The sequence below is a fragment of the Podarcis melisellensis genome (genome assembly GCF_964234715.1).
Source record: "Podarcis melisellensis genome assembly, chromosome: 14".
Lineage (NCBI taxonomy): Eukaryota > Metazoa > Chordata > Lepidosauria > Squamata > Lacertidae > Podarcis > Podarcis melisellensis.
In genome coordinates this window covers 37,080,909-37,106,353 of record NC_138546.1, presented here as the reverse complement: position 1 = coordinate 37,106,353, position 25,445 = coordinate 37,080,909, and the positions used below count along the sequence as shown (strand labels likewise).

Sequence of the window (25,445 nt, the reverse complement as noted above, 5' to 3'; positions counted from 1 at the left end):
TCACGTCATAAGTCGCACACACATTTCCCCTTAATTTTTAAGAGGGAAAAAGTGAGTCTTATAGAGCAAAAAATACGGTATTTTTATTCTTTAAGGACCCCATGAAAAAGTATCAGCATCTTCATGTAACTTCCTCCTGTTGTGCACACGCTTTGCATGCATTGACCAAGCAGTTGCCCCTAACATAATGCATTATTGCCCATCAATTTCAGTGGGTCTGCTCTGGGTAAGAGGTCCGGAGGGTGGCAACACGAGAACAGGGCCTTCTCTGCAGTGGCTCCCCATCTGTGGAATGCTCTCCCCAGGGAAATTCGCCGGGTGCCTTCATTATACACCTTTAGGTGCCAGGCAAAAACGTTCCTCTTTAACCAGGCCTTTAGTTCATTTGACTGACATCCTATGCCCTTTTAAAATGTGGCTGCTTTTTTTGGGGGGGGTGTTATTGGGTTGTCCTTTTTATTTTCACTATGTATTTTGTGGTTTTATATCTTTTCTGGTTTTATTCTGTGAGGCCCCTGGATATAGGGAGGTATATAAATTCAATAAATAAATAAATAAATAAAATAACACAGCAACACGTACCAGTTTCTTGAAACACGCTTTCGAGGTCTCTGCTGCTGGGAACGATTTCAGATTCTGTTTATTCTGCCGAAGCAAACACAACCAAATGCCAAAGCTCTTTTGTCATTGACTTTCCACTTCTTACAGTTTAGAATTATCATCTCCAGAGCCTATGCCCACAGAGTTTATACAAGAGAGGGTGGTGATTCATGCTATCTAACTGGAAATTGCCCAGTCATGGGTTGTTTGTATGTAGAAGGGTCTACTTAACTTAACCATCATCCTCTCTCTCTCTCTCTCTCTCTCTCTCTCTCTCTCTCTCTCTCTCCCCTCCCATGTGCACCTTTTGTCCCTTGTGTGTTTACACACAGTTTCAGAACTGCTCCGCATACTGGAAACAGGAGCAGATAGGACAGGGCTTTCCAAAAGGTGTGTCATGACTCTTCCCTATGGCTGGAAAGGGGTTCATTTAACCTCCGGTTTTCTAGTAAAACTGAATGACTATATAAAGGTAAAGGTAAAAGGACCCCTGACCATTAGGTCCAGTTGTGACCGACTCTGGGGTTGTGGCGCTCATCTCGCTTTATTGGCCGAGGGAGCCGGCGTACAGCTTCCGGGTCATGTGGCCAGCATGACTAAGCCGCTTCTGGCGAACCAGAGCAGCGCACGGAAATGCCGTTTACCTTCCCGCCAGAGCGGTACCTATTTATCTACTTGCACTTTGACGTGCTTTCGAACTGCTAGGTTGGCAGGAGCAGGGACCGAGCAACGGGAGCTCACCCCGTTGCAGGGATTCGAACTGCCGACCTTCTGACTGGCAAGTCCTAGGCTCTGTGGTTTAACACACAGTGCCACCCGCGTCCCTGAATGATTGTATAGTGCACGTCTAAAAAGTGAGTCACCAACACTGGGCACATTCATTCACATCACACATTTAAAGTGCTATGATGACACTTTAAACAGTGATGTCTTCCAACACCCAAAGAATTCTGGGAGCTGTAGTTTGTTAAGGGTGCTGAGAGTTGTCAGCAGACCCCTAGTCCCCTCTGAGTTCTATGATTCTCAGAGCTTCCTTTGAAGAGGGATCGATTGTTCAACCACTCTGAGAACTGTAATTCTGGGAAGGGAATAGGGGACCTCCTAACAACTTTCAGCACCCTTAACAAACTACAGCTCCCAGAATTCTTTGCGGGATGGAATACATCACTGTTTAAAGTGTCATCATAGCACTTTAAACGTGTGATGTGAAAGTAAACCCCCTGGCTTCTTGGGAATATAGGAAGCAGAGTCAGACCATTGGTCCATTTAGTTCAGTATTGTCAGCTCTGGCTGGCAGCAGCTCTCCAGGGTTTCAGGCAGGGTTCTCTCCCAATCCTACCTTGAAGAGCCGGGGATTGAACCTGGGACCTTCTAGATGCAAGGCAGGTGCTCTGCCAGTGAGCTATAGCCCTTCACTTGTGACACCAGAGGCTCCTCTCAGGGATATTCCCTGGACATCCGCCTCTCCTTTCAAGACGAGCCTTTAGCTCTTTTATTTGTGGAAATATGAAGTTAAATATGCAGGTGCTATTGAGAAAGACATCACCTCCCAGTAGTTCTGGCCTGTTAGTGCAAAAGGTCCTAGCTATGTGCTAGGCCATTAAAAAAAATATGCATGCAATTACATTTTGTTTCATTAATTTTTGATAGAATTAAAAACAGAAAAAGGCTGCTTCTAGGCTAGCACATTTATTATGGCCCAAGCTTTCATGCAATACAGTCCACTCGATCAGATACATTAAGCATTAGCTTCACTTGAGAGGAATCTATATAGCCATGATTGAAGAGAGTGTGGGGAGCTACAAGCAGTGAGGAAAAAGGGGGATGAAATGCTCAAAGCACAGATGCTGGTGGTTGCTGCCATGATTTCACACCTGTTTAAACTTAACTGAAGCCAATGGGGTTCCCTCCAGACATGGGTGGCGCTGTGGTCTAAACCACTGAGCCTCTTGAGCTTGCCGATCAGAAGGTTGGCGGTTTGAATCCCCATGATGGGGTGAGCTCCCGTTGCTCTGTCCCAGCTCCTGCCAACCTAGAAGTTCAAAAGCACACCAGTGGAAGTAGATAAATAGGTACCACTGCGGCGGGAAGGTAAACGGCATTTCTATGCGCCCTGGCTTATTTCATGGTGATCCGTTGCACCAGAAGTGGTTTAGTCACGCTGGCCACATGACCTGGAAAGCTGCCTGTGGACAAACACCGACTCCCTCGGCCTGAAAGCGAGATGAGCACCGCAACCCCATAGTCACCTTTGACTGGACTTAACTGTTCAGGGGTCCTTTACCTTTTACCTTACCTCCAAATTTATACACCGCTTGCTTGAAACACCCCCCCCCAAGAAAATCAAGAAAAATTCAGAACCATATTTTAAAACATGGGGGGGGGGATGTCTGAGTAATCATTCCCAAACTGTATGTCAGATTACACCTGCATGTCACATGAGAGAGCTGCATAGCTGTCAACTTTCCCCTTTTCTTGCAAGGAATCCTATTCAGAATAAGGGAATTTCCCTTAAAAAAAGGAAAATGTTGACAGCTATGGAGAGCTGTCCATGGATGAAGATAATGTGATAATTGTTGATGTGGTTCATAACAATCAATCCCCCTCTTAGCTTGGTGTATCCATTTTCTGAGGAGGCTTCCCGCTACTTCTCTGTGTGATCAAGGGCTCTGGTCTAACCTTCCCATTATTCCCTGGGTGCTGGTGGTGGTGGAGGGACAGCAACCCAGTTAGCAACGACACTGCTGTTGTGCAAAGCCTTATTGCGAGGTCTGCTGACCTTTGCCCCAGGGCAGCGAAACGTCTGGCTGAGTAGATGAGGCCAGGCCAGATGACATGATATAAGGCGGCTTCCTGTGTTTCGATGCACAGAAACATTGGGAAACCTTTAATCCTGTCTTATTCTCCCCCCTCCGCTACCTCCCAACAAGGTGAAGGAATTCCACACAGAAGTCAATACGTCAATTAGATTCTAGTGGGAGGCGATGGTCTAAACAGAGACAGTTTCAGTGGGAAGACTCGAGAAACAAGGGAGATAGAGGGAAAGGTTGCATAAACATTTACTTAAGCCTTGTGTAGTCCAGGGTTAAAGGCCAGCTAGTTTTTGCTCAGCAAGAAAACGAGGAAAGGTTTTTTGCTGTTGCTGCTTCTGTTGTTTCCTGCATTTACCAGGGCGCAGGGGGCAGAATTATCTCGGAAGCTGTGTGCCGGAGATTCTAGAAGGAGGCTGTGATGCTACGTTCACTGCCAGTGGGTTAAGATTTATGGTAGCAACAAGTTCAGGAGAGAGCAACGCTTTTTGAACGCTAATGGAGATGTCACTTCTCAGCATGCCTTTGTCAGCTGCAAAGTCTGAATCATAAAAACCTGGATCTTAGATTGCAGCAGCAATGCCAAGGAGCCGGGGCTTACTCATTTTAGCTTCATCATCATCAGAATAAATTGCCGTTCGCAAACAGCATGCTATCCAGATTTGATTCCCCTCAAAGCAACGCAGAGATTCCTAATATTTGCAAAGGGAGCTGAGGTGAGTAACTAGGGTGGCCAAGTGCCACCCTTTTAAAGAGGACAGTCATTTACAGTGGTACCTCGAGTTAAGTACTTAATTCGTCCCGGAGGTCCGTTCTTAACCTGAAACTGTTCTTAACCTGAAGCACCACTTTAGCTAATGGGGCTTCCTGCTGCCGCCGCGCCGCCGGAGCACGATTTCTGTTCTCATCCTGTAGCAAAGTTCTTAACCTGAAGCACTATTTCTGGGTTAGCGGAGTCTGTAACCTGAAGTGTATGTAACCCGAGGTAACACTGTATTTAAAAGGTTGTCAGAGAACAACACCCTCTTCAAAGGAGTTCTGTGCTTAAATGGTTGTCCTAGTCCTGTTTAAAGACACCCCAAAGATGAGAAAACAGAAGCTCTGAAAGTGGCCAACTGATCTGATCAGCAGCACAGGAGACCGAACCCGCACCCAGGTCTCTTGGTCACAGACTGCTTCCAGACAACATGTTTACTGAGCACTGTTTGCTGTTTATTTAACTATTGCCTTATACTGAGTCAGTTCATTAGTCCAACCAGCTTGGTATTGTTGACACGGATTGGCAGCTTCTCTCAAGGGTTTCGGAAGGGGTTTTTCCCCCGCCCTAACTGCAGACACCAGGGATTAAACCTGGAACCTTTTGCATTCAAAGTGCATGCTCTGCGACCGAGCTACAGCCTTTCCCCCAAGATATTCTGCTAACGTCAGGCATGTCACTTAAGCTGAACTGGAACTTACCTGTCATGCCCTTTTTTGGCTTATGTTTCCACCCTCCCACTCCCAAGATGATGTCACAATATATAAACATACTGTTCCAAGCCACCGCAATCTCTGAGCAGTATGAGATTCCAGGGGTCCCCACAGGGGCTGTGTTTCCTTTGGAAATGGGGCACAGTGGAGACTGTGGTGTCTTTATGATATATGGTTTATTTACATATATATATATATATATGCAACCTGAGTCTAGATAAGTGTATCCCAAACTTGGGTCTCCAGCTGTTTTTGAACTACAACTCCCATCATCCCTAGCTAGCAGGAGCAGTGGTCAGGGATGATGGGAACTATAGTACAGAAACAGTTGGGAGACCAAAGCTTGGGAAACACTGGTCTTGATGAATGAGAATCTCAGCACTGCACCCCATACAGAGGGTCCCTTGTTATTTCCATAGGCGCAGCCAGCTTGGGGCTAAAGACAGAGAAATCTGCCATGCTCTCCCTCTTTGTTACAGCCTGTCTCAGTCCGCCCACATGGTGTTCTGCCCTGCCCTTCCTTTTCCTTCTCTCTGCTAACCCAGTGATACTATTTCCCTCCAAGCAACATCATCCAAACCTGAAATCCTAAACCCTTCTTGTCTCTAACACACAGCTGGAGGAGGGAGCCCACCTCTCCTTGTCTTATACCTCATTGCCCTCTTAATGCCTTCCTTGACAAGTCAATGACTGGTCATCATCAGCCTTCAGTTCTTCAATGACCCACACTCAGCTAGCTCTGCTAAGCTGGCCTGGCTCCTTATCATAAGCTGAATCCAGGGGTTTCTGTGTTCCGCATGGTTTAGTCAAACCTTGATTAATTCCCACTTATACTAAACCCAAGAATTATGGGTGACTTGCACACACAAATTCTGGCCATAGCTGTCAACCGTCCCTTATTTGGCGGGAAAGTCCCTTATCCCAGCGCCGTTTCCCGTTGCTGTCCCTTATTGATGATGTCCCTTAAATTTCCCGGGTTTCAAAGGAAGCAGCTCCTCTCCCTATCTCCCTGCTGGCCAGGGAGGAGGGAGGCTCCAATTGTGTTGCTTGGCTGCGTTGCTCACCCAATAAGGAGTCTAAGAACGACTGGGGGGTGAAGCTTGCATGCCTTGTGCCGATCAAATCGGCCGCATTGCCTGGGGACTCGCCTTTGCTCAGCTCTTCCCAGCGGAGAGGTGACGGTGGTTTCCCTTGCTGCATCCCCTTTGCCGGGTTGCTGCGCTGTGGGAACCACCGCTTGAGGCTTCGTTTGGCTGCTGGCTGGGCTTTCTGCCTTTGGCTCGGAGGGGCTCAGAAGTTGAACATACCTGTGCTCTGAAAATCCCTTATTTTGGCTGCTGATCCCTTATTTTCAAGGCTGCGGATCCCTTATTTTCAAGGCTGCGGGTCCCTTATTTTCAAATCTGTAAGTTGACAGCTATGATTCTAGCACCTTTTCAATAACCTCGTGTGGTAGGCTAAGCTAATAGACACTGATGGACCCAAATCTACCCAGTGAGCTTCATGGCTGAATGGGGATTTTAACCCTTGCTTCTCAGGTCCTAGTCTGGCCCAATACCCACTATACCACACTGGTTCTTCTAGATTATCATGAATGAGCCTTGGGTCTTAAGCACATCCTTTCCCCGCTCCTTCTCTCACATACAAGAGAGACATAAGTGTGTGATAATGGTTTGCTCCTTGGCAGAGCACCAGGAATGGTTTGTTTTCACTAACTTTGGTTAGAACAAACCACAGTTTCCGGAGTCCCTACAGTTTGATCCTTGGCAGAGGGACCCAATAGATGCTGCTTTGTTTTCAGTAACTTTGGTTAGAACAAACCACAGTTCCCAGAGTTTGTGTGTAATGAAGAACTGTAGTTTTTGGTAATGTGAAAATTGAAGCTTTCTTTGCCCCGCTCTCATGGCTTGCTGTGCCTTCTCCAAGATGATATAAACCTAGGGGTAGGGAACTGTCAGTCTGCAGGCCACAACTGGCCCACAAAGCCTCTCTGAATGGCCCACAAGCTGCCTGCTCTGTTTTCTGGTGGCCTCAGCAGCAGCAGTAGCAACAACACTTACATGTAAGAAATTAGCACCGCAGTGTAGAGTCTTGGGAGAGGGGGGCAGTCAGCAGGGGGGCTTCTGGAAAAACAGAAACAAGCAAACCACACAGACGTTTGTCCAGTAGAGGCACAGCTTCAGGTTCTCTGGCCCTGATCTGCACCTGAAAAGCACTTCTTGGTTCTTTAGTAACAGTCATCAGTGGTCCAAACTGCTTCTGTCCTTGCAGAAGTGCTCAGCTGTTGTTATGTACTGAGCTGAATCCTAGAACAATAGGATCCAGAATGCAGCAGTCTGATTGGTCCGCAGGAGCCACCCAATCCAGCTCTAGGTGGAAGTGAATCAGCGACCTGATTGGCTTGCAGGAGCAGCTAATCAGGCTCCTGGATGAAGTGAATCCGCAACCTCATTGGCCTACAGGAGCAGCCCGGAATGAGCCAATCACGCGGGGCCCATTGTGTAAATAATGTATATATAGCTAGACGTTTTGGGGAAAGTTTCATTCATTGCTATTACGAGCAGAATAAAGAACATGAGATTCACACTCAACTCCGAGTATATTTCAGCTGTCCTTGCCAAGTTTTGCTCACCCTTCTCTTGACAGCAACGGGAGCTGGAGTGAAGGCACCACAGTTCAGCTGTGGCATGGCAAGTAGGTTTTAATGGATATGAAAATTTGGCTGTCCCCATTTTCCCCATCACCCAAGATCAAGGGAAGTGTTGTTATGCCAACATTTTAGCAGAGAAGCGCACCTGTCCACATTTACTAGCTGAAAAAGGGGCAGAAGAGGGTGGCATTTCTCTCTGTGATTTTGAATCAAGGGTGTGTATGTTATGATGCACACCCTCCAACAGTTCTCCAATGAAAATAGGGACGTCCTATTCTATAATAGCAGGGCTTCTCCTCAGCAGCAACGCAACAGAACTCAGTTCTGGCACCTCTCTGGTGGGCACCACTGCCATTATAAGAGGAGCGGGTGAAAAGGGAGCGGGTCTAAACCACTGTGGTCTAAACCACTGAGCCTCTTGGGCTTGCTGATTAGAAGGTTGGCGGTTCGAATCCCCACAACGGGGTGAGCTCATGTTGCTCTGTCCCAGCTCCTGCCAACCTAGCAGTTCAAAAGCACGCCAGTGTGAGTAGATAAATAGGTACCACTGCGACGGGAAGGTAAGCGGTGTTTTTGTGCACTCTGGTTTCTGTCACGGTGTCCCTTGCACCAGAAGCGGTTTAGTCATACTGGCTACATGACCTGGAAAACTGTGGACAAATGCCATCTCCCCCGGCCTGAAAAGCGAGATGAGCACCACAGCCCATAGTTGCCTTTGACTGGACTTAACCGTGACAAGTCCCAGAGTGCACGGAAAATGCCATTTACCTTCCCACCACAGCGGTACCTATATCTACTTGGACTGGTGTGCTTTCTAACTGCTAGGTTGGCAGAAGCTGGGATAGAGCAATGGGAGCTCACCCCGTTGTGCAGATTCGAACCACCGACCTTCCGATCAGCAAGTCCAAGAGGCTCAGTGGTTTAGACCACAGGGCCACCCGTGTCCCTTCAGCATTAATACTGGTGTAGGAATACAGTGTGCCATAGTTAATGCCATAAAGGAAGGGAGTGGGGATTTGTGCACAGGAGGGAGTGAAAGCATGCAAACCTGTGGTATTCTCCTGGTTCTGTGTAAGCGATTGGGACTGCTTATGCCTGCACCAGGTCGGATGCTCTTACGTTCAGCAGATTTTACTGCTCACTGCTTCAGATTTTCCCCTGACCTTACAATGCACGATGCTGTGGAATCAAAGGTTTCTCATGTGATCTAACCATAATTGAGGCCTCCAGTTCCAGAAACATGTTCAGCATTATGATTTATTTCTGGGTTTGCAGTTGAAACTCAGATCATGTGAAATCTGCTCCTGTTTATATTGTGTCTTGAGCAGCCCAGAGCAACCCTCTGTCAAGGGACAGGACAATGGCAAGGCAAGGTCATCACACTTGGTACAGTGCTGCGATTTGTCACTTTGTAGTAGTATCTCAACTAAGCATCTCTGTTCCACACATTTAATCTGGGTGGGTGGGCGGCAGAAATGCACTCTGAACATGCTCAGGAGCCTTTCCCATCTGTTCTTATTTCATTTGTTCTAGGATTGAGCCCTGGCAGTCAAAACATGCCAGGGCTCAGTCCTGATGAGTCATTGCACAAATTGTGAACATTGGTGGTGGTTAATTACACCTCAAATGACTGCAGGCACAACTAGGAATGGGCAATTTCAGTTTCTTATTTGCCCAGTCTGAAATTCAGTTTCCACATCGGTTTGCAATTAAAACAAAAAATTAAAACAAAAAGTCCTAATCCCAACTCTCCCAAAATTTTGTTCACGTTTTAGTATCATTTTTATAGAATTCACCTCACTGCACTTATAGAAAGCAAAGGACAAAATTGAGCACATTTATGGCCCATTAGCTTAAACGGAAGAGTTAAGTTAAATAAATTCTTCAATGCCATGGAAGTCAACAGGATTAAAATTATTTAGCATGGGCTGAATTATGGCCTCAGCGTGAAGAGTGGAGGAGGAGATAATTAAATGTGGTGGGCTTAAAAAAAATTTTTTTTTTAGCTTACCAAACTCTTTAAAGTCACCTGACTGGTTATTAATGCATACTAAGCACGCAATTAGCTTTTCAGAAGTCAATTTCAGGAAATTGTGTGAAGCAAACTGGAAAATTAACTGGGTAATTTACAAAAAACAACACACTTGGTTTTCTCTCCACACAAACACCCCACATTCATCTACTGGGGCAAAAGAGGAGGAACCTACATGTAAAGACAATGATAAATGAGCATTTTGAAGACAAAGGCTACTTCTTAGGGGGAGAAACTTTGATCTCAGAGTCGCTCAGTCATTTAAAAAAAATGTTTTGCATGTTCATCAACATATCTATCTCAGGAAGCAGCCAAGAGGCAAAGGTTTTGTTAAGGTGATTCCAAATTGAGCTCCTACTGAGGATCATTGTTTGTTAGCCACAAGTAAGGTTGCACTGGAAGCTTTTGCTGTGCTCCTTGAAAATCTGAATGGACCCCCCCCCCCCGAATATATATTAGGAAAGGCTTTGTAAAACCAATCCCGTCTGCTCTCTTAAACTTCTGTCCAAAACTGCTGAAAATTATCTGGCAAGATAAAAATTCATTCAGTTTGGCAAGAAGGGACGGTTTGCGAAGGCTGTGGTTCAGTGGTAGAGCACTCGTGCTTTTCATGTTTAAAAGGGCCAAGGATTAATCCCCAACAAACAACATAGCCTCAGCAAGCAGGTGAAAAGCTGGCAACCCTCTAGATCTAAGGGTGGAATTGAATATTCTAGAACATTTCTCTGATGAAAATAAGGAGATCCTATTCAATAATAATAATAATAATAATAATAATAATAATAATAATAATAATGGGACATGGGGAGCACTGTGGTCTAAACCACAGAGCCTCTTGGGCTTGACCTGGGAAGCTGTCTGTGGACAAATGCTGGCTCCTTACATCATCATCATCATCATCATCATCATACCCTGCCCATATGGCTGGGTTGGCCCAGCCACTCTGAGAATCTTCCAATACATATAAAAACATAATATATCATCAAACATTAAAAACGTCCCTATACAGGGCTGTCTTCAGATGTCTTCTAAAGGTTGTATAGTTACTTATCTCCTCGACTCTGGTGTCGCATAACTCCATCCCCTCTGATCAAAATACGGACATCCTATCATACCCACCTAAATTTCTCTGATGAGATTAGGGATGTTCTAAGGAAAAGTGGGATATTCCAGGATCAAATCAGAAACCGGGATGGCTTCTGTAAATTCGGGACTGTCCCTGGAAAATAGGGACACTTGGAGGGTCTGATACTTTTCCCCAGTGAGCACCATGATCACACACACAAAAAATGAACAATCACACATACATACAGACATTTCCCTTCCAGTACAGTGGTACCTCAGGTTAAGAACTTAATTTGTTCCAGAGGTCCGTTCTTAACCTGAAACGGTTCTTAATCTGAAGCGTGCTTTAGCTAATGAGGCCTCCTGCTGCAGCTGTGCCGCTGGTGCGCAATTTCCGTTCTTATCCTGGGACAAAGTTCTTAACCTGGAGCAACCACTTCCTAGTTAGCGGAGTTTGTAACCTGAAGCGCCTGTAACCTGAGGTACCACTGTACACAATCTGCTGATAAGCAAAACTAACCATTTTGAGGATGTGTGTGGGTTTTTTTTTAGAAAACCTGCTGATAAGCAAAGCAATTTTTATTTTTATTTTTAAAGTACTGTAATGATTATTTCAGAATTTGCCAGAACAACCAGCCAGAGGGGGGCAGGCAAGGGTAAACCTGGCTACCTTGGCTGATGAGATGTCTTCTTTGGAAAGCAGCGGGCTGGAACCTTGTAAAACATGGCAACATCCTGAGGATAGAACAACAGGTTGCAACTATCATAAACAATTACTTGCAAGTGCATAATGCTTACATGTACAGGCAGTGGACCGACACTTGCCTGCTGTGAAACTTAAATGCTAGAAATCTCTTTGACTAAGTAATGCATTTTCTTTACAGTAAAGAAATGTCAAGTGGGGACTATAAGAGCCAACAGCACCACCACTGCAATTGTCACTTTGCAAGCAAACAGAAACATAACTCAAATTACTATAAAATGAATTAACGTAGTATTGAAAATATACATACATACACACATGCATGATCACTAAGTTTATTGTAAACAAACTATATGGGTGTATATTATGCCAGAAGTTGTGTTATGTACTGAGTTGAATAGGATCCAAAAGGCAGCAGTCTGATTGGTCCTAGAACAATAGGATTCAGAATGCAGCAGTCTGATTGGTCCTAGAACAATAGGATTCAGAATGCAGCAGTCTGATTGGTCCTAGAACAATAGGATTCAGAATGCAGCAGTCTGATTGGTCCTAGAACAATAGGATTCAGAATGCAGCAGTCTGATTGGTCCACAGGAGCCACCTAGGTGGAAGTGAATCCGCAACCTAATTGGCCTACAGGTGAATCCTGGAACTAGCCAATCACGTGGGGCCCATTGTGCAAATAATGTAGATAAAGCAGACATTCTGGGGGAACTTCCATTCCTCCTCACCACCACGAGCTGAATAAAGCACATGAAATCCACTCTCGACTCCGAGTATATTTCAATATGTTTAGCCACACTCTCTACTGGCATACAGACCACGTACGATTGGCCAAGGGTGAATATACCCTGCCAGGGCAAAAAGGGTTAGCCACACCAGTCTTAAAAGAACCATTTATTCCCAGTTGTTAGACAAAAATGGCACTGCTTCTCACATGTCTGAGGAAGCAGAGTGCGGCCTATGGAAGCTTACGCCAAGAATAAAGATGCCAGTTCTTTCAAGGTGCCACAAGAGCTTTAGTTTTCACGATAACAGCTGAAAATGCGTTTTCTTGGATTGCTTTTCTGTGCAACTGGTTCCACATATTTAGGTATTACTTGTTAATATAAATAATTCAACACAATTCAAAGTGTTGGTGCTGACCTGTAAAGCTCTAAATGGCCTCAGTCCAGTATACCTTAAGAAGCATTTCCACCCCCATCATTCTGCCTGGACACTGAGGTCCAGCGCCGAGGGCCTTCTGGCAGTTCCCTCACTGCAAGAAGCCAAGTTACAGGGAACCAGGCAGAGGGCCTTCTTGGTAGTGGCACCTGCCCTGTGGAACGCCCTCCCACCAGATGTCAAAGAGAAAAACAACTGCCAGACTTTTAGAAGACATCTGAAGGCAGCCCTGTTTAGGGAAGCTTTTACTGTTTGACGGCGGGGTATAAATAAATAAATTGTTGTTGTTGTTGTTGTTGTTAATCCTGCCAATGCTCTAAGGAGCTCTAGGTGGCAAATAGGTGCCCTTTCATCCTTGCAACCATACAAGGTACATTAGGCTGAGAAACCGTGGCTGGCCCAAGATCACGCCATTGTGCCACTGAGCACAAAGTCTAAGGGGGATACTTTATGTGCTGGGAAGATCCTTTGGGAGGGAGTCCAATCAGGCCACTTGCTATCTTGTAGGTATGCAGTACGGCAGCTGGTGGTCTTTATATCTTGCTTCATATTTTGCCCTGTACTTAAGATTAAAATGCATGACACGGGCGTGTAGAATCAGCTGACTCCTTGACCTCTTCCATCCTCGAGGGCCAACACTGGCAGGTAGGTGAGGCAATGACATCAAGAAGCGAGTTTTTCTTTGCTCGTGCAGCTAGAAATCAAATTGTGCAGGCGAAAGTGCTATGTGCCCAGTGACCAGTGTGCTCAGAAAGCCATCTAAGGGCTGCTGTGACTGTCGACACTTGCCACTGTCGGTGCATGCAAATCCCGCTTTCAGCAAGGAGCCATGTCTTTACCTGCCCTACACTCTACAGCAGAGCTTTCCAAGATTTTAATGTTGGCAACACACTTTTTAGACATTTCATCATTTTGTGACACAGCGGGTGGCGCTGTGGGTTAAACCACAGAGCCTAGGACTTGCCGATCAGAAGGTCGGTGGTTTGAATCTCCGCGACGGGATGAGTTCCCGTTGCTTGGTCCCTGCTCCTGCCAACCTAGCAGTTCGGAAGCACATCAAAGTGCAAGTAGATAAATAGGTACCGCTCCGGGGGGAAGGTAAACGCGTTTCCGTGTGATGCTCTGGTTCGCCAGAAGTGGCTAAGTCATGCTGGCCACATGACCCGGAAGCTGTACGCCGGCTTCCTCGGCCAATAAAGCAAGATGAGCACCGCAACCCCAGTGTCGGTCACGACTGGACTTAATGGTCAGGGGTCCCTTTACCTTTACCTACCGTAATTGAGTTTTACTAGCAAGCCGGAGGTTATACAAACCCCTTTACAGCCCCAAGAGGAGGGTAGGGAGTGTTCGTGAAACACACCTTACACAGTGCAGCCGACACACTGTGTCGCAACACACATATCAGCCAAGGGTCTGTGGCTCATTTGATACGGCCTCACAGACCAAACTGGTTGTCCTGATTTGGCCTGAAGACTCACTACCACCATGGTATGGCTTCATTTTTGGTCTGTTCATCATAATGCACCAATGGTGATGTTTTGGCTGCGGACACATTTAAAGCACACAATTTCCCCCACCAAGGAATTACTGGGAGCGGCCGCCGAGACCACATAACTCTGGTCTTGAAAGACCTACACTGGCTCCCTGTACATTTCCGAGCACAATTCAAAGTGCTGGTGCTGACCTTTAAAGCCTTAAATGGCCTCGGTCCAGTATACCTGAAGGAGCGTCTCCACCCCCATTGTTCTGCCCAGACACTGAGGTCCAGCGCTGAGGGCCTTCTGGCAGTTCCCTCACTGTGAGAAGCCAAGTTACAGGGAACCAGGCAGAGGGCCTTCTTGGTAGTGGTGCCTGCCCTGTGGAACACCCTCCCACCAGTTGTCAAAGAGAACAACAACTACCAAACTTTTAGAAGACATCTGAAGGCAGCCCTGTTTAGGGAAGCCTTTAATGTTTGATGTATTGCTGTATTTTAAAATTTGGTTGGAAGCTGCCCAGAGTGGCTGGGGAAGCCCAGCCAGATGAGCGGGGTATAAATATTATTATTATTATTATTATTATTATTAATCCTGGGAACTCTGACAGGCAGGGATCCTCCATAGCTCTTTTCTGGTGTTGGCCACGATTGAATCATGGACCTTCTGCCTGCGTGCAAAGACACCTGTCATTTTGAACCGTCAGGGAAGGCAGCAAAGGACTTCGTGAAATGCGTCTGTTAAATAGATAATACAGATACAAAAAGCTGCAGCTCAGCCCTGCCTAGGAGCAAATATTCTTCAGGGATGAGATGCTCAGGCGTGTTCCCAGCTTTAATCCAGAAGCGAGCGCGAGTCGTCCACCATCCGAGGCTTGCAGGCACTAAGCTCTGCAACTGCGCGATGCCGGCATTCTTTGTCTGCTCCAGGCTACAAAGTGTCGCTGAGGAACCCGCCCCTTTCCCTGCCCCAAAGGCTCCTCCCTCCTCTTTGCCAGCCCAAAGTGCACGTGGCTCCCAAAGGCGGAGCCAGAACCTCCGGCAAAGGAAGCCACGCCCCCTCCTCCGCCAGCGACTTGAATGGAAAGCAGCGCGCATCCCTCCCACTCCGTCCGTACAAACCCTAAAACGGTGGGAGAGGGAGGCGACCTGTGCGCAGGCGCGGGTTAACCAAAAAAATAAATAAAATAAATACAAAACACCCTTCGGGGCGCAAGCGCAGAAGGGCACTCTTCCAATCAGGAGAGTTAGGGATGCTCCCCCCCCCCCTTTGCAAATCGAGAATCTTTGCTGGTTAACAACAAAGAAGCGCTCGCCAGAAATGACTAGTATGAGGCGCAAAGGGTTTTGCTTGCATTTTTTGCAAAGGACTAAAGGATGGGCGTGCCCGCGGTTTCAAGCGGCTGCCTTGGAGGTATTTGTTTTGCTTGGGACGCGCGCTCCTCAGGCCAGCCCGCGACCGCAACTCGCCTTTCTTTTGTGCACGTGTGCACGTGCGAGCACGCGTTCCAAGTTGAGCGTTCTTTGCGCTGCGCCGCAGTTTATGTTTGAAGAAAGAAAGAAAGAAAGAAAGAAAGAAAGAAAGAAAGAAAGAAAGAAAGAAAGAAAGAAAGAAAGAAAGAAAGAAAGAAAGAAAGAAAGAAAGAGAAGGCGTCCCTCTGATCTGTCAAGTCCCCCTGGAGAGGCCACGCCCCTCTGACCTGGAAACCTCTCCCACCCAACGCCCCCGAATGCGAATGGAGAGCGCACGCTGCTTTGCACATGCTCAGAGGTTATCGCTTGACACACACACATACAGACACAAACCCCGTTGCAGGCATCCAAATTAAAAAGGAGGAAAGGTGTGCGTGTGCGCGGAGGGGGGCGGGATCCAGGGCTTCCCCCGGCTGCAATTAAAACCCTGCTTTCTGCTGCAGTTTAGACTGTTCCTCTTTTATTTTCCATCGGAAGGTTAGGCACCCTCTTTTTTTTCTTTTTAAAGGGACACTGTCAGCCCAAGCCACACCCCTCCCGCCTTCCCCTCTGCTGCCGGTGCTGCTCGCAGGAAGCGCCGTGCGTGGCTCTTTGGGCCGGCGCAAATGTCCCTCCACCCATCACCCGGGGCCAGCATTTGATCCTCCCTGCGTAAAAACCACCGCACCCCGAATGGATAGAGCGAGATCCCTTGGGGAACGAGGAGAAACGAGCCCCCTTTTCCCGCTTGGAAACGGATTTGCAAGCGCTCCGTTTGCAATGCCGCAAGAGCCATGAAGTGTCATGTTGGGTCGGCGTTGACTTGATGAATGCGCGGAAGATTTTCTAGGTATACATAGACAGATAGACAGGGTTGCTTTTTCTTTCTTTCTTTCTGGATCTTCTCTCTCTCTTTCCACCCCCCCCTCCTTTATTGTTCTGCATTAGACAACAAAGAAAAGGAGCCTTGCCTTAGAGGGGCGGGGCCAAGCAGCCCAGCCGGCCCGCCCCCCTCCGCCGGGCCCGGCCAATCGGCTCCTCCAGCGGCGCTGTCGGCGGCTCCCCTCGGCTCGCTCGCTTTTCCCGGCCGCTTACGCTGCGGCGCTCTGATTTCTCCTCCCCTCCCCCGCTCCCCTTTCCCCAGCGCTGTCTGGCTGCAGCAGAGGCTCAGACAGAAAAGAGGAGGAGGAGAAAGCGAGCGAGAGAGAGAGAGAGAGAAAGAAAGGGGGAGAGGAGGAGAGGGAGAGAAATCGCTGAGTGAGTGGAAGCTGGGAGGGGCTCCTTAAAGAAACGCCTGCCATCGCGGCCAGCAAAGGAACTCAAGGGGGGGAGCCAAAAGCACCGGAGCGCTTCTCTCTATTCTCTGCACGCGCCCCCCCCGCGCCCCCCCAAGGAGGAGGAGGAGGAAGAAGAAGAAGAAAAAGGGGAAAGCTTGGGGGGAGTCGTGGTGGGGTATTTTTTCCCCCTCATTTTCTTGGAAAGCATCTTATAAACCGGATTGCACTGGAGGGGGGGCTTCTTCTCTTTTTTTTTAAAGCGGCGCGCAAGGAAATTACAATCTGAGCATTTTTGTTTTGTTCTGAGCCAGCATCCAGGATCTGCTTGCCGGGCTTCTCCAACCGCTTCCTCGTCTGCCGTTTGCTGGCCATCTGCCTTGGCTGTTTCCTTTGTGTCTGCTTACCACCTCCCCCCTTCTCCTGGTGTGTGTGTGTGTGAGTGTGTGTTGGTGCTGCTTCCCTTCCCTGCTTCCCTCCCTCCCCACCCCCGCCCCCCACTCCTGATCCGAGAGCGCAGGAGGGAAAGGAAGCGGAGGGCGCGATCCCCCCACATCCACCCGGGACTATGCCCAGCTCCTTGTTTGCCGACATGGAGAGGAATGGGAGCGGAGGAGGCGGCGGTGGTGGAGGAGGAGGCGGGGAGACCCTGGATGACCAAAGAGCCCTTCAGATCGCTTTGGATCAGCTCTCCCTGCTGGGCTTGGACAACGACGAGACGGGCTCCCTTTACGACAACGAGCCGCGCAAGAAGAGCGTGAACATGACCGAATGCGTCCCGGTGCCCAGCTCGGAGCATGTCGCCGAGATCGTGGGCAGGCAAGGTGGGGGCTTGGCTCGACCGTCTTTGTGTGTGTGTGAGATGTGTGGTGGGAATCGAGGGGAGGTATTTTGCTGCTTCTCTCTAGCTGCTGTCTCCTCCCTGGGTTTCTGTGGATGCCTTTTGCCTCCCAGATGCCAACACGGCTCGCCCCCTCGAGTCCAAATTGCAGGCTTGTGATGATGGCTAACCTGGCCGCCTCTTCTCGACACCCTTCTCTCCCTCCCTCCCCCGCCGCCACTTCCACTCTAGACAAAGAAAGTGAAGCAGAGCAGAGGTGGAGGACGCCTTTCGCATCCAGATGTTTGCGACTCATCTCGCAGCACAACCCCTCCCCCTTTTATGCCCCCCCAAAACCCCTTTTGATTTGATTCTATGTGCGCAAAAAATGCAAGCGGATGCTGGTCAGTGCGCGCGCCTTTATTTGTCAATAGTTAGGCATCGATGGGTGGTTCCTTACAGGCAACGGCAAGGAGGTGAACAATGGGGGGGGGGTTAGGTTCAAAGCATCTGCATTACGAAGCGGGTTTCTTCAAGAGGGCTGCTGCTGCTGGTACCTTTTTGTATTTCTCGGTGTGTCTGTGTATGTCATCCCCGTCGGGCTTTCTTCCACCCTCCCTCCCCCAGGTTCCCTTCCCCTCCCCTGGAATGTGCGGAGCACGAGTGTGGATTTATTAATTTTATTATATATATAAAAAGGGGGCGTTGCATATTTGGGTTGCGCGCTTGCGATGGATGCAATGTGGCCGCTCACTTCGCGTCTCATAGCGTGGTTGCGTTGGGTGTGGGGAGGTGTTTTGGTATTGTTGTCTCTCTGCCGCCCCACCCCCCTGCAACTTATTATCTCCGAAATCCTGGGCAAATAACGTTTTGGGGCTTTTTTTGTTTGTTTGTTTGTTTGTTTTGGCCAATGGGAATATTGGTTGGTTGGAGGTGCGGAGATGGGTGTGTTCCTGTGTCAAAAAGCTGGCATGGTTGTGATGACTTGCAAATGGAACTCGACGTGGATGAAATGTTGGACCAAGAGGCAGGTTGGCTTGGTGGCCCCCCCTCGTTCAGCTGCTGCACCCCGAAAAGCTGGAGTAGATGTAACCGTGTTTCCTTCCTCTTTTTCCTCCCTCCCCTCCCCTCTCCCTCCCCCCTCCCCCTGCCTTATCTCAGGTTGTAAAATCAAAGCGTTGCGGGCCAAAACCAACACCTACATCAAGACCCCGGTCCGCGGGGAGGAGCCGCTCTTCGTTGTCACGGGCAGGAAGGAAGATGTGGCCATGGCCCGGAGGGAGATCATTTCGGCGGCGGAACACTTCTCCATGATCCGCGCCTCCCGGAACAAAAACACCGTGCTCAACGGCACGGTGCCCAGCCCGCCCAACCTGCCGGGCCAAACCACCATCCAAGTGCGGGTCCCTTACCGGGTGGTGGGCCTGGTGGTGGGGCCCAAAGGGGCCACCATCAAGCGCATCCAGCAGCAAACGCACACCTACATCGTGACGCCCAGCCGCGACAAAGAGCCCGTCTTCGAGGTGACCGGCATGCCGGAGAACGTGGACCGCGCGCGGGAGGAGATCGAGGCGCACATCGCCATGCGCACGGGCGGCATCATCGAGCTCACCGACGACAACGACTTCCACGCCAACGGCACCGACGTGGGCTTCGAGCTGGCCGGCGCCGGGAGCCTCTGGAGCAAGCCCACGCCGCCCCCTCCGCCGCCGCCCCCTCCTCCTCCGCCTCCCCCGCCGCCGCCCTCCTCTTCCAGCATCACCCCGACGCCGGGCCGCAAGCCCTTCTGCAGCTACCGCAACGACAGCTCCAGCTCGCTGGGCAGCGCTTCCACCGACTCGTACTTCGGCAATGGCGTCGGAGGAAGCGGCGGCAGCAGCGCCCGCTTGGCCGACTACAGCCCGCCCAGCCCGTCGCTCAGCTTCCCGCACCACAACGGCAACAACAACAACAACGGCTACGGCGTCTATGGCGGCGGCGGCGAGGTGCTCTCGTCGCCCGACTGCTGCGCCCCCGAGCTGCCGCCCTTCGATTCCCCGCCCGGCTTCGACTTGGCGCCGGCGCCTCCGCCCGGCGCGCCTCTGCTCTGGTCGCAGTTCGAGCGCGGGCCCTCGTCGCCCGGAGCCGTCGCGTTTCCCGCCGGTGGCGGCGGCGCGCCTCCGTCCAACGCCAACCTGGCCTTGCTGGTGAGCAGCGGAGGGCAGAGGCGGGGCGCCGGGCCGCCTCCGCCCCCGCCTCCTCCTCCCCCCACGCGCCTTTCCCCGCCTCTGCACGTCGGGGCGGGAGGCGTGGCGCTGGAGCAGCACCCGCTGGCGCGGCGGGTGCGCAGCGACCCGGGCGGCCGTCTCATCGCTGCCGCCGTGGCCGCCGCTGCTGCTGCCGCCGCGGCCGCTGCAGCCGCTTCCTCGCCGTCCGTCCCGTCGTCGTCGTCGTCGCCCTGCTCCTACCCTCTGTACGCCAACGGGCTGGGCTGCCACTTGCCGGGCCTGCCGTCGGATTCGTCGGCGTCGTCGTCCTCGTCGTCCAGCTCCTCTTCCAGCTCGTCGTGCTCGTCCTCGGGGCTGCGGAGGAAAGGCAGCCGCGACTGCTCCGTGTGCTTCGAGAGCGAGGTGATCGCGGCGCTGGTGCCCTGCGGCCACAACCTCTTCTGCATGGAGTGTGCCAACCGCATCTGCGAGAAGACGGAGCCCCAGTGCCCCGTGTGCCACAGCGCCGTCACTCAGGCCATCCGGATCTTTTCCTAAGGATCCCCAACCCACGACCCCTCCCTCCCTCCTTCCCTCCCTCTCATGGGTGCCAACTTGAATTAAAAAATGGGTGTAGACGTGTGCCAGGCCAGCTGCACCCTGCATAATGGATCGCAAGGCATGGGGTGCCAACTTGAATGAAATATTGGGGGCCCCAGGCAAGCCCCACCCCATGTCATTGATCACATGATGCGGTGCATGCACCCCTTTTGAAGGGCAATGCCCAACAATTTTAGGGGGCCCGCCCCATCAATTATTTTATGGAGGGGCAAAGACCCCTCTGAGTTGGCTCCTGTGATGCACCCCATAAACTTTTGGGGGGCCCAGCTCCCTCAAATACTTTATTGGGGGGTGGTGGGCAAAGGGACCTTGACCTCTTGGAGTTGGCTCCCCCTATGCTCCCTCTTTCTCCCCCCCCCCCACACAGACAAGCAACCTCCTCTTCTTCAAAAGGTCTTCTACTTGCCTATATACATGCATATAAATATATATAATATCTGTGTCGAGCTTTTAAAGCTGCAGTATCCGCACATCCCCAAAATAATATAAATAATAACAGACGGGGGACGGGGTGGGGTGGGGGAACCTGACGTTTTGCAGGATGGTGACCATCTTGGTTTTTGAAAAAAATAACTTCTGTTTTTGTTTCCTTGCATTCTTGAGTGTGCCGTAGCTTAGGAATGGGTTTAAGGGGGATGTTTGTGACACCTGGTGCATGCTATAAATATTAAGGAACGACATTCTAGTAATAGACTAGTTTTTACACTTTCTCTTAAGGCCAAGCTTCCAAATCAAATGATCTCTCTCTCTCTCTCTCTCTCTCTCTCTCTCTCTCTCTCTCTCTCTGACTCTCTTTTCTCTCTTCTCTTTTTCTCCCTCCCCCCCAAATTAAAATAGGAAATGCATATGGATTATGATGGCGTGTGAACAGTTAGTATAATGTGCTGGTAGTTGGTAGATTGCTTATTGAGAAATAAATCTATGGATGGATAACTTTTCTTGAATGTTCTCGAAAGGGCAAGATTTTTTCCTGTGAATTTTTAATAATAATAATAATGATAATAATAATAATGAACTTATGATACTGCAGCTTTATCAAAGAAAAAAAGAAGAAAAAAAGGAAACTGTAACATATCTCTTATATATATTAAAACGTTTAAAGGTTTTAAAGATAAATTGCATTAATACAGATTGAAGTATTTTATTCTTTTTTGACTTGAAAAATTATATTTCATATTGCAAAGATGTTTACAAGTATTTTAATTTAAGTTCAGTGAACTTTTTTGTAGCTGGGTTAAATCTTTTTTATTTTTTGGTATGGCCTTATGGCGAAGAACACTGTATTATTTTACTATCACACAATTGTGAATGGAATTGCAAAACCATAAAATGTGTAATACTTTGAACAGTATTCTGTTGGGATGGAGATTTTTTATAGGTTCAGAAAAAAAGAAATCTTTTAAATCTGCTTCACCCAGCATATTTTCTATTCAGTGATATAAAGCATATTTTATTCTATATTATTACAAAAAAATGGAAGCGTTTAAGCATAAGTCAAAAGGAACTGTTGATGCTTTCTAACATTTGTATAAATAGAATTCAGTGGAAATTACAAAAAAATTCTGTTGCACCACTATAGTTTAGTATTTCTATTTTAATACATTTGTTTACCACTTGTTTATGTATATGTAGGTGATGTTACTTGATCTTAAATGTACTTTACTGAGCAAAGTTTAAAAACAAAGTATATTTTATTTTATGATAAAGGGCCTTTAACCTCATGGTCAGATACTAATATTATATTTGCTGAGACAAGATTTGAAATTGTATCAAGAGTTTTATTTTTCTGACATTTAAAGTTCTACATAATAAAGGTAAAACTTAAGTAATGGTGCTACTTCATGTTTTTTTAAGTATTTCTATATAAATAAAATATTACAGAAAAGCATCTGGTGTTGTGGTTAGATTTTGGTGGTTGTTTTATTGTGTTCTTTTATGATGGGGATAAGGCAATGTCTCTTTGATCTGATGTTACTGCTTCGGAAAGTCTTTATCAGGGATGTTCCGCACATTGCCTGGGGGAAAACCTGAGTTTGCCACCAAGTCTAAGTTTGGCAAGGAGCCCTAGTGAATCCTCACTCTCAGAAAAGTCCCCTTTGGTTTTCTTTTTTTAAAATGAAGTGTTTCAGAAGAAGCTTTGAGTGTGGTCCTTAGAATGCAACAAACTTGCATTTGCAACCTTGCAAATAAGTGTATCCTAACCTTGCAAATAAGTGTATCCTGTTGTGTGACGTGGCCCCAATTGCTTCCCATATTAACTTCCATTCTTTCTGTGTGTGCAGACTGCAGGCCTGACGCTGCTTGTGACATCATTTGACCCATCAGGCTGAAAACGGAGGGGTTGCCAAGCCCGTGGCAGAGCACAATGTATGACTGGTGGGCTGAGTTTTTGCCTGGAGGGTCACAACAGGGGATGGTAGGTCACATTCATTTTAAGAGTAGCTTTTGGGACCTAATGAAATGAGTTTTCGGATTTGGGGGGAATGTCCCAGAGTAGCTAGGATTCCTGTTCCCCCTTTTCTATGTTTTGATAAAGATTTTTTTTTTTGAAGTATGCATCTTGAGTTTGCTGCAGTTAAAGCTGCTTTGATCTCAAAGACCTGTTGTGTGTACTATATGAAATGTAAAGGTAAAGGGACCCCTGACCATTAGGTCCAGTCGTGGCCGACTCTGGGGTTGTGGCGCTCATCTCGCTTTATTGGCTGAGGGAGCCGGCGTACAGCTTCCGGGTCATGTCACCAGCATGACTAAGCCGCTTCTGGCGAACCAGAGCAGCGCACAGAAACGCCCTTTACCTTCCCGCCGGAGCGGTACCTATTTATCTACTTGCACTGGTGTGCTTTTAAACTGCTAGGTTGGCAGGAGCAGGGACCGAGCAATGGGAGCTCACCCCGTCACGGGTATTTGAACTGCCGACCTTCTGATCGGCAAGTCCTAGACTCTGTGGCTTAACCCACAGTGCCACTCGCGTCCCATATGAAATGTACCTGTATCATAAAAAAACTCCTAAATGTGTACTCTTGTTGCAATCCAGGTATCACACTTGCATGTGCTGGTGTGTTACTCATGGTCAGCACAGCTGGATCAGAAAACCACAAGTGCAGCCTGATCTTTTAAGGTCAGCTTTGTTATCCCTGATCCGGCCAATTGCCTATTTAGCAGTAGAAGAGGGAGCTGGCAGAAGTTCCATATCTCCTTCAAACAGGCGGTCAGCATTGTCAGCCCCAGTGATGCAAGCCTTTGAAGCAGGCATAGGCAAACTCCGGTCCTCCAGATGTTTGGGACTACAATTCCCATCATCCCTGACCACTGGTCCTGTTAGCTAGGGATGATGGGAGTTGTAGTCCCAAACATCTGGAGGGCCGGAGTTTGCCTATGCCTGCTTTGGAGCTATAGGTGAAGTACTGTATGTATGGCAGCCTTCCTGACTGAGTGCTCTTCACATCTCTGGACTTGCAACTCCCTGACTATTGGTTATGCTGGCCAAAGCTGATGGGAGTTGCAGTCCAGCATCCCCTGAAGGCCACCAGGTTGGGCCACATAGCTGGAGAAGAACCTTTATCTGAAACAAAGATGGGCGAGACTTTGTGACTGCAGAAGTTGTTGAGCTACATCTTCTGGGGTCTGACCATGTCAGCTGGAGCTGATGGGACTTGGGGAGTCTGACAATGCTTTGAGAGCCAAAACCTCCCCATTCATAGATTTACAACTGGATTTATCTGCAAGCTATCAGAGTAGATCAGGTCCGTGAGCAGGATTTGAACCAGGAGGGAGTGGCGGAAGGAATCGAGAGATTACAGGATTGTTATGTTATAAGAGTGAGACGATAGGGTGCAGCAAGGAGGGGATAAATTAAAAAACACCATGGGAAACGGGGTGGGAAGTCTGCAAAACAAAAGAAAAAATTATTGTGTATTGGAGTGTACATGTGAATTTTTTGACAATTTAATAAAATGTAACCGGGCACCTTCTGTGCCAACTTTTAAATGCCTACTGAAAACTTTTCTATGTGGGCATTTCAGAGTACATCCCCCTACTGTGGGGTTCTGATGTTATTTTTTAATTCTTTTGCTTTTGGTTTGCTTTAAACTTTTTATGGTTTTCTATTGTAAACTGCTATGATGTATTTATGATACAGCAGTATTTTATAAATGAATAAGTAGACAAACAACCCTGTGAGGTAAGTCAGGCTGAGAGGCAGCAATTGGATCAAAGTCAGCCAGTGAACTTCATCGCTGAGTGGGGGGGTTTGAACCCTTGTCTCCCAGGCTAACCTCTACATGACACTAGATGGGCCATTGTTATGTTCCAGCAGGCTGTTTCTATTTTATTACATGGCACAGCTCATTACAACTGCTACATCAGGCAGAAAGATAATTAAGTGGTCCACTCAGACCCTCAGCAATTTTCAAGTACTCTATATTGGAGAACATTTGGGGGTAGATCATTCAGATTCCTTTTGGCTTGTAGGCCTAGTTGTGATAGCAGATGAGGTGGCAAAGCAATTCCTAGACTGTACTATAGTCTGTTCATAGGCTATACAGTGGACACTTGGGTTGTGAACGTGATCCATGCGGGAGGCAAGTTCGCAACCCGCAGTGCCGTGTCTGCGCACGCATAGGTCACGATTTGGCGCTTCTGTGCATGCACAAAGTGCGATTTAGTACTTCTGTGCATGTGTGAGCGCCGAAACCCGGAAATAACCTGCTCCGGTATTTCTGGGCTCGGTGCGGTGCGCAACCCGAAAATGTAGAACTGGAAGCGTCTGTAACCCGAGGTATGACAGTACTACAGTGGTACCTCTGGTTACGTACTTAATTCGTTCTGGAGGTCCGTTCTTAACCTGAAACTGTTCTTAACCTGAAGCACCACTTTAGCTAATGGGGCCTCCTGCTGCTGCTGTGCCGCCAGAGCATGATTTCTGTTCTCATCCTGAAGCAAAGTTTTTAACCCGAGGTAATATTTCTGGGTTAGTGGAGTCTGTAATCTGAAACGTTTGTAACCCGAGGTACCACTGTACTATACTATTTTAGAATGCGGTGAGGAGGGGCAGTTTCACATAACTGAATGTCCCCTGCCCTTGCATTTTTAAACAACCCAACTCTGATTAAAAAGTGATGTTAG

General features: G+C 48.3%; 1 protein-coding gene and 1 long non-coding RNA gene across 4 annotated transcripts in view; one reads left to right on the top strand and one right to left on the bottom strand.

Moving 5' to 3' along the window:
• LOC309356939 overlaps positions 1-25,445 on the bottom strand; it is a 202,170-nt gene that overhangs the window by 80,188 nt on the left and 96,537 nt on the right. The gene's annotated exons all lie outside the window — the stretch shown is intronic.
• MEX3B (mex-3 RNA binding family member B) lies at positions 16,920-22,209 on the top strand. 3 transcript variants are annotated; one of them, XM_081888571.1, is made up of 2 exons: positions 16,920-17,518; positions 18,676-22,209. In XM_081888571.1, exons 1-2 carry the CDS (start codon positions 17,263-17,265, stop codon positions 20,256-20,258), a joined length of 1,839 nt encoding a protein of 612 aa, XP_081744697.1. In that variant the 5' UTR covers positions 16,920-17,262; the 3' UTR covers positions 20,259-22,209. The 3 variants fall into 3 exon arrangements, with proteins under 3 accessions (XP_081744697.1, XP_081744696.1, XP_081744695.1); XM_081888570.1 differs by lacking the exon at positions 16,920-17,518 and adding an exon at positions 17,536-17,918; XM_081888569.1 differs by lacking the exon at positions 16,920-17,518 and adding an exon at positions 17,931-18,545.